General features: G+C 50.8%; 1 protein-coding gene across 1 annotated transcript in view; it reads right to left on the bottom strand.

The window, feature by feature from the left end:
- CRTC1 (CREB regulated transcription coactivator 1) overlaps positions 1-12,843 on the bottom strand; it is a 53,543-nt gene extending 40,700 nt beyond the window's left edge. The window contains 1 exon segment of the mRNA XM_039867920.1: positions 12,670-12,843. Coding sequence (XP_039723854.1) covers positions 12,670-12,795 — 126 coding nt within the window. The 5' untranslated portion in view covers positions 12,796-12,843.
- Positions 12,844-13,981: the final 1,138 nt, after the last annotated feature.

The raw sequence follows: 13,981 nt of genomic DNA, 5'->3' as shown, positions 1-13,981 counted from the left end.
AAGACAAGTGATGGCAAGAATGTACAGAAACTAGAACCCCTGTGAACTGTTGGTGGGAATGTAAAATGCTGCAGTCACTATGAAAACAGTATGGAGGTTCTGGGAAAAATTAAACATAGAATTACCATATCACCCAGAAATCCTACCTCTGGGTATGTACCCCCCGCCCAAAAAAAGGAAGGATTCGAACAGTTATTTGTACAGATGATCTCAAACTTACAATTTTTTTTACTTTACTACAGTACAAAAGTAATACATATAATAAATTACATGAGATAATTAATACTTTTTTACAAAATAGGCTTTGCGTTAAATAATTTTGCCCAGTTGTAGGCTAATGTAAGTGTTCTAAGCATCTTTAAGGCAGACTAGGCTAAGCTATGATGTTCAGTAAGTTAGGTGTATTAAATGCATTTTGACTTACAGTATTTTCAATTTATGAGTTTATCAGAACTTAACCCCATCGTAAGTTAAGAAGCATCTACACATCCATGTTCACAGCAGCATTAGTTGCAATAACCCAAATTGTGACTAATTAGTCACAATAACCCAAACACAATAACCCATGTTTTGTATCACACAAAACATAATACATACATGCAATGGGATATTATTTAGCCTTAAAAAAGAAGGAAAGTCTGACGCATGCTACAACATGGATGACCCTTCAGGATATTATGATCATTGAAACAGGCCAGACATAAAGGAACAAATATTGTGTGATTCCACTAATATGAGGTCCCTAGAGGAGTCAAATCCACAGAAACAGAAAATAGAATGGTAGATGCCATGGGGGAGGGGAAATGAGGAGTTGGTATGTAATGGGGACAGAGTTTCAGTTTTGCAAAATGAAAAGTTCTAGAGATGGATGGTGGTGATGGCTATATAACAGTGTGAATGTACTTAATGCCACTGAACTGTACACTTAAAAATAGTTAAGATGGTAAATTCTGTTATATTTTACTACAATTTATAAAAAAGGAAAAACATGAAGAAAATTAGCACTTCACTTCTGTGGGATTCCTGCCAAAAACACACCACCCTAGCCAAATCACAAGAAAACATCAGATAAACCACACCCTGAGTGACATTCTACAAAAAAGACTGGGTAGTTCTCTTCAAGGGGCTGAAAGTCGTAGATGACAGAGAAACCCTGAGCAATAGTGACAGATCAGAGGGGACTGTGATACGATGATTAATGCAATGGGGGAGCCTGGACAGGATCCTGGGCCAGAAAGAGGTCACTGGGGGACATCTGAGGATATCCAAATGCAGTCTGGAGTCTATTTGGTAGAACTGTGACAACGCTACTGTCCTGGTTAGACCAGCCCACCCTGGTCACGTGAGATGTTCAGTCAAGGGCTATGAGAACTGTCTCAGCTGTCTTTTCTTTCACTAAATCTAAATTTATCTTGAAAGAAAAAGTGAAAAAGAAACAATTACACCCCCTCCCCCAAAATGAAACTGAACAGACATTCATAATTGTGTCATGGCATCCGTCACACATCAAGCCACGGCACGTGGGTGTGAAGGGTAAGACCCTGCTCTAAGAGTTGTCTCATGGATATCCTGATGCCGGCCAGGCACAGGGTAGAGCTTTGAGAGGGCACATTGTCTAATCTGAACAACTCTAAGGGGAAAATGAGGCATACAGAAGAGTCATTTGGAGAAAGCCGGTGGAGGCGGGGCTTGAACCGAAGCGACAAGCCACTTGGGCAGGCGCTAGAGGGGCCACCAGATGGGCTCTTGGGCACAAGTGGCCCCCAAAAGGCCCCTGTTACAGACCCTCAGGGCTCCTCCTTCTGCATTTGCTGAGCCAGAGGCAGGAATTAGCGGGTGATTGCCACTGCAGGCATGAGGAAGCTGTTGGGCCCATAAATCACTCCCGAGGCTGTGCACTGATTTTGTGATGATTTAATGAGCCACTCCTGTCCTAATTACAGCTATCAAAGCCTGCCTGCCTGAGAGGACAGAGGGATAGAGACAGAGCCATACTCACAGGTGTGAAAGGACCCATGGAAGAGAGCTGCAGGGGTCTGTCTCTTCAGACCTGAGAAACACTAAACTGGACCTCAACATGAGAGAGACTCTTTAGTCAAGCGGGCATGGACACAGCAGCCACTTTGAACCTCCAACAGACTGAACAACTTTCATGTCTTTGCAGGATATGCTCTGCTTCCAGGTGTCCCCAGCCTGAGAACTGGTGGCCCTGCAGAACCAGCCCCAGGTACTCTGCTTGGTGGGCAGACACTTCCAGAGACTTCTAGGCAAGTGACCAGCTGGCATGCACGCACCCACCTCAATGCCCAGGTAAGGTGTGTCAGATGCACAGAGGAAACAGGAAGTGCTTTGGGTTTTCTGTTTTCAATTTTCATCAAAGTTTTGGGACATAAACACTTTCTTTTATTTAAAAAAGGCAAAAGAAAAAAGAAAAAAAAAGAGCACTTCCTTGCAATCCCAGCTGGCAGGGAGAGGCGGCCTGCAAGCACTCCCAGGGGCTTCTCCCCTTGATGGGGAGCCCCATGTTCTGGGCACACAGGGAGATTACCAAGCTCTGAGGCTGCATTCAGGAATGGGGCACTTGGACACAGAACAGCTGACAAGGGAGAAAGTCTCTCCTTCGATGCAGAGTCTCCTCTCTGAACAGAAGACCACACCCCACCTCTGGAGTGAAACGCCAGTGACTAGTAGGGTGTCAGGATGAGATCACAAAGAAAGAGGAATTTCACATATGGAATTAGGGCTTGAGGACTCCTCTCTGCTTCAAAAATGCCTTGCCTTGTACAGAGGCCACCAGAACACTAAGTTGAAGCATTTTAATATAAACCTCTCTGTCACATCCCTGGGAATCAGATTCCTGATTATCAGGTAAAAAAATAGCCAAATCAGCAAGTTCCAGTCTGTAAGGAGTCCAAAATTCACTTCCTCTGTGCACCCTCTCTCAGGGGACACCTGCCCCAATCCCCTCTCAGGTCCCTGCAGGCCCCTCCTCAATCTCCTCAGGCCTGTCCCTATATGGTAGTAGCTGGAGAGATCTTTCCTAAACCTGCATATCACATCAGACCCTGCTCCTAACCTTTCCTGAGCACTCCGACATCCTAGAACTTAGCCCATGAGGCATCACCCACTGAGCTCATCCAGCACCGGCCCCCCACCAACAACAGGCCTCATTCCCCTATCCCCATGGCTCACCCTCATCCCCCGGGGCTCAGCCCAAATGTCATCTACCCCAAAGGGCCCCCACCCTACCCCATTCCACTCTCTCAGAGCTGTGACCTCAAGGCTAAGGACCAGCTGGCTGCTGGCATGGTTTCCTCTGAGGGAAGAGCTCCATCAGCCTTGTTCTGTAGGGACGTGACCCTGTAACTTTTTGGCACCAGAGACGGGTGCTCCTATGACAATCTAATGCCTGATGATCTGAGGTGGAGCTCAGGTGGTGATGCTAGCGCTGGGGAGAGGCTGCAAATACAGATGAAGCTTTGCTGGCCCACCCACCACTCACCTCCTGCTGTGCGGCCCAGTTCCTAACAGGCCACAGAACCTTAACAGTCCACAGCTCCGCAGCCCCGGAGTTGAGGACCCCTGCTGTAGGGTGTCCTCAAGGCTTACCACAATGTGGATACTCAATAAATACCAACTAAAGGAAGGGCTTTCCCATGCAAACCCTGGCCTCTGCAGGGCACCTCATGGGAGACCTCACTGGGGGACCAGGTGCTTCTCATATTCTCCCATGGCACTCAGAGGCCCTACCCTGTAACATATTGTGTGTAGTCAATACAAATTCCCAAGTTCCCCCCACAAGCTTTAGTTTCAGCAAAACTAAAACTTCATGAAGACCACCACACTACCCATCTGGCTGTGTGCCTTAGCACCTGGTTTGTGCTTGGAGATAGAAAACAGAACCCCATGCCACACTTCTGCAGCTTACTACATGGTGGGAAACCTAGGAGATTCCAGAGTTAAAGGGAGACAGGCCTGCCCTCAGGGAGGTGACCATCCAGTGTCTACTTAGTGCCTGCTCGAATGCTTATATGAGCCTGCTCAGTGTCCAAGTACACCCTGTGTACCTGCCGTATACCTGCTGGATGCTTGCTGACTACACATTCTGTGCCTGCTGTGTATTAACCAAGTGCCTGCTATGTACCTGCTAAATACACATGTGCCCACTGAGCATCTGCTAAGCACCTGTTGAATGCCTGCCATATGCCCACCCAGTGTCCACTGAGCACCACCTGTCATGTGTTTGCAGTGCCCTCCTGAATCTCAGCAGTGAATATCTGCATGCGGGGCCTCATTTTGGATGCATTACATGGGTTATCTCATCTAAGCGTCACTATAGTCCAAAGAGGCGGAGAACACTGTGACTTCCACTTCACAGAGAGGGAGTGGAATCCAGAGGGGACATCCAGGCTGAAATTCACCTAGGAAGAAGCAAGGAGCAGCCCGAAGCATGGCCCCACCGGGCACTAGGTGCTTTGGAATCCTCCATGCCCATCTGAGCACCCTGAAGAGGCTGTGGCCCCGACCACGCTTCGTTTCCATTTGGCAAATATTAAATATTGACTCTCTCCATGTCCTTGGACTGTGAGGCATACAGTGGTTTCTTTGTTTGTGCACCTGGACCCCCATCCAGCCAGTGGCACCATAGTCACGCCCTACTAGGGTAGAGTACCCACGTGCGCCCTGGGGCCCCACTGGATATGGTGGTAGGAGGGAAGGAAGAGGAAGTCAGAAACACCTTTGCCAGAAATAGAGGGCTGTTCCACTCTACGAACTCCAAGATGAGGTGAGACTCTCCCGCCGCTGCCCCTTCTTCTCTGGTTCCCTCATCGCAGCCAGGGAGGCTTCACCTTGCCCTCTTTCCTCTCACTCTCTCAATAAACCCTGTCTTTATTATCTCTTAAATGCCCCAAATCAGCCCTCTCCATCATCATTGTGTGCCACCCCAAGCTGCTGTGCCCGCTCCCTACACCTGGCTGCGTGCATGCACGGGACAAACATGATGAACCTCTGGTTTGCAAAACACCAGGGACAAGCTCCAAGGTCCCTGACAGATGGCTATAAACCAAAGCTCAGCATACATCAGGGTCCTCCATGGCTATGTTAAATGCAGGCCCCGTGGTCAGATACAGGTTCAAACGCAGCACTTCTGCACACAGTGAACCATGGGACCTCCCACACCTCACTTTCTCATCTGGGCAACAGTGGGGAAGCAAAAGGCTCTTCCTCTGAGTCACTGCAACAATTCACTAGGTACGTGCACATAGACTCCAGCACCTCTGGTCACTCATGTACCCATCCCACTGGAACCCTCTGTGGCTCCACATCACCTACCCACAGGTCCTGGCCCAGGGCCCTCCACCACTCGCCCACTTCCCTCCCAGCGCTCTGCCCATGCAGCCTATGCTCCTTGGGCCATTTCCTCTGAGCACAGGGTTCTGGCAGCCTGGAAGGCTCTGCCCCACCCTGACCAGCTGGCAAACTCCCAGAGCAGCATGGACAGGAGAATGCATACAGACAACGGGTTAGTCCAGCCTAGGTCCAACCCCAGCTCTCCCACTTCTAATGCAATGCTCTCCAAGCCTCGGTCTCCTCCTCTGTAAACAGGGAGGATGCCATCGGCTATGGGGGGTATTGTCACGTATGTCATGGATTTGGGGCTTCCACCCACCTTTCTGTACCTGTATAACCCCAGCACATCAAGGGGTGCACAACAGGGTACCTGGGGTTGGCTCATTCTCTGGGGTGGGGCCATCCCGGGCCATGCAGAGTGTTAAGCAGCATCCCCAGTCACCATCCCCATCCCCCAAGTCATGACAACCAAAAATGTCCCCAGATGTTGCTAAGTGCCCTCCAAGGCATAATCAGCTGGGGAGCATCTTCACCACCCACTTGTGATGCTCCCCCAGGACTGCACTCACCAGTACCCCCAACAGCTTTCCACAATGCCTTGGACAGCCCAGCAGCAAAACCTAATTAACTCAACTAGGACCAGAACACCCACTGCATGGACAAGAGTCACCTGGTACTGTGTCCCCAGCCAGCCTTGAAGATAGTGACAGTGAACACCCTCTCTGGCTGTACAGACCAACAATGATCACTGTGCCACCAAAGGCCAGTCTGCTCACCCCGACTGAGGCTGACCCTCTCCCGTCATCCTGGTGATGCCAGCGCCCATGCCTCCCAGCAAGGCCTACATGGCAGGGTTCTCAGACCCCCACTCAGAATTCAGGCTCCCTCTGGACCTGCAGAAGCAGACTCTTGGGGGAGCCCACAGTCTGCATCCTTTGGCTACCAGGTAGTTTAGAGACCCCCAACAGTGGAGGAACCAACTTCTACCATCCTCCCTGCAAATCGTCCACTCTTCTCCTGATCTGCCTTATTGCTCTAGGTCAGCAGGTCTCAAACTGCAGGTGAGACCCATTGGCCTGAAGTGGCAAACTCTTTCTGTAAAGAGCCATATGGTAAATATTTTTGCCACTCCAGGTCACAAGGTCTCTGCCACGACTCAACTATGCCATAAACCAAGCATACGAGAATGGGTGTGGCTGTGTTCTAATAAAACTTTATTTAAAAGAACAGGCCCAAATAGCCCCAGCAGGCTCTAAGAGCAACAGAAGATTCTACTTTGTGCTTTTAATTCCTTGTTTTGGACACATCCTGTGTGTGCTCATCCTAGTGTGAACATCAACTCTGCCACTTCCCAGCAAGGCTGCTGCTCTGCGCCTCAGTTTCCCCATTTACATGGGGTGAGGCGGGGGAAAACGACACTTCCTTCCGAGGGGAGTGAGCAACAAGAATGGAGGTTGAGTGAAAGCCAGATGACACTGGGCAGGGAGCAGGAACCGAGAGTGCAGAGGGCAAACTTTACCCTCCAACCTAGGATTACAACCCTAAACCCTTACCCTGTACCGCCACTATACTCTGTCATGCTCTCAGTCAGCTCCTGATGGGCCCTGAGGCTCTGGCTCCTGCTGTTGTCCCTCTGGCTTGTTCACCATCACCACTGGGCCTAGTGCGAAGTGAGGCCCTAGTTCCTAGCAGTGGCTGAGTGAAAGGTCTACTCTAGGCCTCAACAGGCAACACTGCACGACCTGTGAGCCGGCTAGAGGAGGACAGACATGCACACCTACAGATGGCCCCCAGGCCCACCGTCTTGAGGTGGTTTCCACAAGGTACCTAAACTCTGCAGGCCCTGCCTCAGCTTGTGTCTTGGGGTTGCCATCACAGATGACTACCAACAAGAAAGGGGGTTATAAAACAGGAATTTATTCTCTCACAGCTCTGGAAACCAAATGTCCAAAATCCAGGTGTCGGCAGGATCACGTGCCCTCTGGAGGCTCTAGGGGAGGAGGATTTTTTCTTGTCTCTTCTAGCTTCTGGGGCTCTGGGCATCCTTGACTCATGGCTGCATCACCTTAATTTTTGCCACCGTTGTTATATGGCCTTTTCCCTAGGTGTCTGTGTCCTCTCTTCTTTTCATAAGGTCGCCAGTCATTGGATGTAGGATCACCCTAAATCCAATATGATCACGTCTCAAGATCTTTCCCCTAATTACATCTGCAGAGATCTCTTCCATATAAGGTCACAGTCACAGGTTCTGGGAGGTCAGGACATGGGCAAATCCTTTTAGGGGTCAGGATGTGTAGCTCACAACCAGAAGAGCACTGAGGCTGCTGGGGCTTTCTGGGGGCAGGGGATGGCTCCCCATACTCTCAGCAGAGCAGCTCAAGGAGTACTGTGTGCGTGTGTGTGTGGAGGCTACAGATGGCACCAGACACTTGGAGCAGCTGGCAAAGAGGCAGACGGTGCCAAAGCCAGGACCAGGGCCAGGACCCGGGGGCGGCCTCCATGCTCAGCTCACCCGAGCTACCACTGCGCTTTCCTCCAGCCTGTGCACAGCCACCCCCATTACAAGGCAAGGCCAGAAGAATACCCCTCTTCCTTCAGTGCAGCCAGAGCTGCAGCCAGGCAGGGCCATGTGGACTGCTTTGTGTGTGGGCTTTTTCTGGCTCTTGGGCTGCTCCCTGGGATGCTCAGGGATCAGTCACACGCAGAGCCTCCTGTGTCCTGAGCCCCTGGCAAGCAGGCAACACACCCCACATGCAATCTACACGAACACTCCAGGGCCTCCGCTGCCGAAATATCACCAAAATCTACCGATCCTGCTCAAGCCACCGCCCCCTACTCCCTATCCTGGACACTGCAGTGGCCTCTCATTGTCTGCCACCTTCCCCTCACCCCTTTGCCCATTCAGCTCACGGCCATCTTTGTAAGACAAAAAGCACCCTCAAATGGTTGAACAGAGAGTTACCATGTAACCCAGCAACTCCACTCCTCAATGTACACACAAGGGAGAGAAAGACCTGCATCCGCATAGGCACTTGAACATGAATGTCCATGGCAGCACTATTTACAACAGCCAAAAGGTAAAAACAACACACATGTCCACAGACTGACAAAGGATAAACAAAATGTGATCCATCCACACAATGGAATATTACTCAGCCATAAAAAGGAGTGAAGCACTGACACATGCTACAACATGGATGAACCTCAAAAACATCATGCCAAGTAAAAGAAGCCAGACACAAAAGCCCACATGGCGTATGATTCAACTGATACGAAATATCCAGAACAGGCAAATCCATAGAAAGAGAAAGCATATCAGAGGTTGTCAGGGGCTGGGGGAGGGGAAATGGGAGTGTGTGCTAATGTGGACATGGTTTCCTTTTGGGGTGACAGAAATGTTCTAGAACTAGACAGAGATGAAAGCTGTATAATATGGTGAATGTGCTAAAGACTAATGAATGGTACACTTTAAATGGGTGGGTTGTATATATTGAGAATTATATCTCAATAAAGCTGTTACAAAAACAAACAATGGCTCAGGCTTCTCACCATCACACGTCACGCAGGGCCCCACCCTCAGGTGGAATCTAGGGCTCCCCAAGCCACTCCAGCTTCACCTATTCTCTCCCTCTCTCAACAAGCCAGCCTCGCTGTCCTCTAACCTGTCCTCTACTTTGCAAAGCTCTCCCCACCCTGGGACTCTGCATCTGCCTGTCCCATACCTGGGGTGCTCTTGCCTAGCGTGGGGGACTCTGTCTCACTGTCCAGGTGTCAATCTCCCCCCATCTAGGTCACATCACCCTGCTTCTCTCCAAGATTCTCCGCTTCATTCATTTTCAGTGATTCTCTCCTGTCCCTCCTAAAACCATGCCTGAAAATATGGCCCTCCTACCCTCTGTATGCTGCTGGGTCTCCAACACCCAACATAGTCTCTGGGACATGCTAGGCAATCAAAAATGTCATTGTGTGAAGTGAACAAGCCACCCCAACTTTATAGGTCAGGATTCTGAGGCTTAGAGAAGTTAAGAAACCTTCCCAAAGTCACAAGGAAGAACACCAAAACCCCTCCCTGCATATCATACTATCCAAGTCTGAGGATGAGAAAGGAATACTCATACACCCACCCCTCCACCTGAAAGCTGTCTCCCCAACATCACACCCTGTCTCCCCCAACCTGACTGTCGTGTCCCTATTCCCCAAGGAGGCAACAGTGTGGATTTACTCACCTACTGACTACCTTTTCACATGGGAAGGCACTTAGGGCATGTCCACCACGAGAACTGTGTGTGGACACACGGAGGCATGAGTAATCCGACTTGCTCCAGCTGTAGGCAAGCTGTCTTACAGAATTCACGGGAAAGAAGCAGCCTGTTCAAAGGTGTAGGCAAAACCCTGGTGTCTACTGCAGCAGGAGGTAGCGCAGGAAGCCTGCAGCCACAGAGGGAGGGCAAGAGGGGAGCCTGCATCACGTGGGTTCATTCACCTGCACCAGGCAATGCAGATGTGCCACTTGCCATGGGCAACAGCCAAATGGGCTGGGAACAAGCTTGTCCATCCTGGTCCCAGGTGCAGGAAAAGCCACCAGCCTACCCAGGTGGCACAGCCATGAGGGTAAGGGCAGAGCTTTGAACTCTATCTGCCCAAGTGCAAAGGCTGCACTCCTCGCCTTTTAGCATTCCTTCCAAACTGAAGGTTTCAAGGGCCTCGGCACTGATGACATCTGGGGCCAGATCAATCTCTGCAGTGGGGGCCTACAATGCCTTATGGGATGGTAAGAAACATCTTTGTTCTCCACACACCATTTGCCAGTAGCACCTCCTTCCCCAGTTGAGATGACCAAAATGGCTCTAGTAATTGCCATATGCCTGTTAGGGGGCAGAATTGCCCCCAGCAGAGAACACTGCTCTGTCTCTAAAATCCAGTGTAAGCTTACCTCTGCTTGGGGCCCATTACCACCCTACCCCCCAATTCCTAAAGTAAAGGAAGGCAACAGAGGGAGGAAGGAAATGGGAAATCTCTAAGCCAAGAGAATTGCTGAGTCTTAAAATTCTTTTCTAAATCCATCAATAGATGAATGGGTAAACAAAATATGGTCCATCTATACAATGAAATATTATTCAGCCATAAAAAGGAATCAAGTTTTCTGATCCATGCTACAACATAAATGAACCTTGAAAACACCATGCCGAGTGAAAGAAGCCCGTCACAAAAGGCCACATAGTGTATAATCCCGTTTACATGAAATGTCCAGAACAGGTAAACCCGCAGGGACAGAAAGCAGACTTATGGTTGCCAGGAGCTGGGGGAGGGAAGAATGGGGACTGACTGCTCATCAGTACCAGGTTTCTTTTGAGGGTGATGAAAATGTTCTGGAATCAGACAGTGGTGATGGTTGCACAACTCTGTAAATACACTGAAAACCACTGAACTGTATACTTTAAACGAGTGAATTATATGGCACATGAACTATATCTCAATAAAGCTGTTATTTTAGAGAAATCTTCGACGACAGTATTCCATTTCCAACCCCAAGGCAGAAACAGGACCTCCAATCATGAAGACAGCCATGACTTGCACAACCCCCTTCTTCCTGCCGCACTACATACATTTAACAAGTACTGTGTGCTAGCACATGCAACGTGCTGGAGACAAGATGACATGGATACTCCTATCCTCAGGAGCCCTAACTTATGGGGAACACTCCAGTTGCGCACTTTCATTCATGTATCTATTCACCAACCATCTCTTCCTCTACATCCTGAGCGAGAACGGGAGCTGCTGGAACAGGAACAGGCAACACCTGGCTGACAGTGAGCACCAGACCAATATGTGCAAATGAATGCATGGAAATGAAGACACACATTCTAGTCTACAAGGTCACAATCTTATGGAGAAACGACTAATTAGAAGATAATGTGACCCAAAAATGCCACCTGAGGAATCAGATTGAAGCTGGAGTCACAGAGGTAGGTCTGCCTGGGATGATCAGATCAGTGGCCAAATCCAGAAACCAGCAATGTGGGTGTCAAACCCTCTCTTAGGCCTCAAGGTGCAGGTCGGGGGTCCCACCGCTCTGCAGGAACACAGCGGACCTTACTGACACCTATGCAAAGCACACTTGCATCCTTACCCATGAGGAAGGGCTTGCTAGACACACTTCACAAAGGAGGACACAAGGCCCAAGGAGCTCAGTACCTCGCCAGGCCACTGACCCCAGCCCCAACCAAGTTCTGCTCCAGGACCACAGCAGCTTCCCAGGCTAGGTTAGCAGGTAACCAGGCCTGCCTCTGCATGCCAAACGCCACCTGAGGAAACCTGTCCCTCCACCCTGTTCCTGAGAGACCAGGGGCCATATGTGGGCAGCTGTCCCTTGTCCCAGTGGGAGGAACATCACCTGATCCCCACCATATGGGATGCATGGGGAAGGGGCAGCTATCTTCACTCCGAGATCCAGGACTGACCACATCTGCCTTTCTGATCCAGCTCAGGCCTCCACAGGTGTCCAAAAGGGTAAGATACCTATCCCACCTCAGGTGCACAAGTGGGGGCAATGTGTCCTTCCCCCCGACGCCCAGAGAGTGAAGGCACAGGCACCAATGATGCAGAGATACCTGTCCCTTCGAGTAGCAACGAAGCGGGGGCAACTGTCCCTTCAAGTAGCAATGATATGGGAGCACCGGACCCCCATCCCCAGATACCACTGATGCTTCCAAGCAGCACCCAGTTCATACACCTTGTGTCATCATGACACCCCTAGGTAGCAGTGATATAGGGGCACCTGTCCCCCTCAGGTAGCAATGATGTAAAAACACCTGTCCTCCGTTAGGTTACAACGATGTAGTAGCATCTATTTCTTCCAGGCAGTGATGATATAGTGGCCCCTGTCCCCCAGGTAACAGTGATGTGGGGGCACCTATACACTTCTTCAGGTACCGATGATATGGGGGCACTCATCCTATCTCAGGTAGCAATGATGTAGAGACACCTGTCTCCCGTTAGGTAACAATGATGTAGTGGCACCTGTTCCCTCCAGGTAGTAATAACGTAGAGGCCCCTGCCCCTCCAGGTAGCAATGATGCGGGGGAACCTGTCCCTCTCAGGTATTGATGATGTTGGGCACCTGTCCCGCCCACGACGCTAGGGGCGTGGGGACACCTGTCCCCTCAGGCCAAGCCAAGCCCCGCCCCTGCCACGCGCCCCGCCCCCGCCGCGCGCCCCCAACCCGTGCACGCGCTGGACACGCGCCTCCTCCTTCTCCTCCTCCTCCTCCTCCTCCTCCCTCCCGGCCCTGAGGGGTCGGCGCGGCAGCCCCCTCACCCGCGCGGCCCGCGTCAGGCTCAGGTCCTTCATGACCTCCTCGAAGGCCGCCGTCTCCTCCGCCTGCTTCTGGTTGTGCAGCGCGATCTTCTCGCTGAATTTCCGCGGATTGTTCGAAGTCGCCATCTTCTCGCCGCCGCCTCCTCCTCCTCCTCCACCTCCACCTCCTCACGCCGCCACTCGCCGGTGCCAACGCGCAGGCGCCGGCCGGGCCCGCGGGCTGCAGGCGGTGCGCAGGCGCATTGGCGTTCGGGAGAGTGGCGCAGGCGCACAGGAGTGGCGCGCGGCGTCGGGGCGACAGCGCGTGCGCGCGCCTGGCCGGCCTTATCGGGGCCTGCAAAAGAAGCCGGAGGGGCAGACTAGGAATTCCAGCGCCGGCGCAGTGAGCGGACTCCTGGCCCGCTGGACAGCGGCCGCCTGGCTATTGGGCAAGCCCTACTGACAGGTCGGAGTGCTGAATCCCAAGAGGGAGACAGCCGGACCAACACCTAATTGACAAAGATGGGGCCAGCACACCACAAGGAGGAAGCACCCTAAAGCTGATCGTGAGCTCGGGCCAGTTCAGCTTTGAGACCAATCCAGGACTTTGCTAATTCGTGCATTCATTCAGAGTATTTACGGAGCGCCTATATGTGCCAGGCAGACGTGGTCTCTGCCCTCATGGGGTGCACAGTAGTGGAGGGATCAGTTAAAACCTACCAACAAATGACCCAAGAACGTTTCAGATGGAGATAAACGTGATGTGAAAAGTAATTGAGTGATGGGAGGGGGTTGGGGATTGGGTGAAAAGGGTAAAAGGGATTAAATACAAATTGCCAGTTATAAAAATAGTCACGGGATGTAAAGTACAGGTATATATAGTCAATAATATTGTAATAACTGTATAGTAACAGATGAGTACCAGGCTTACCAGGATGATCACTTAATAAGGTATGTAAATGTCTAATCACTATGTTGTACACCTGAATCTAATATAATATTGTATGTCAACTGTAATTAGAAAATAAATTAAAAATTATAAAGAATTTGGTGATGGGCTGGCAGCAGAGTGATGTTAGGGAGAGAGCCTCCCACTGCCACCACTGTCAAGGAAGGGGAGGCGTCTGAGCTGAGACTTGACCCTTGTGAGCAGGTCCCAGTCTCAAACCTGGGCATCGTCCTTAATACCTTCTTTTCCCCTATCACCTCATATTGTACCAGTTCCTATTCTCTGGATCCTCAAGCCCAAAGAACCAGAACTACAGAACTTCAGCCTCCTCTCTGCAAATTTTTTGAATCCAGTCTTGCTTAAGGATCCCAGCTTTTGCCATGG

This window comes from Pteropus medius, unplaced genomic scaffold (genome assembly GCF_902729225.1).
Source record: "Pteropus medius unplaced genomic scaffold, Ma_sr-lr_union100, whole genome shotgun sequence".
Classification (NCBI taxonomy): domain Eukaryota; kingdom Metazoa; phylum Chordata; class Mammalia; order Chiroptera; family Pteropodidae; genus Pteropus; species Pteropus medius.
Note: the sequence above shows the minus strand (reverse complement) of the source record. Positions and strands in the feature narration are given on the sequence as shown.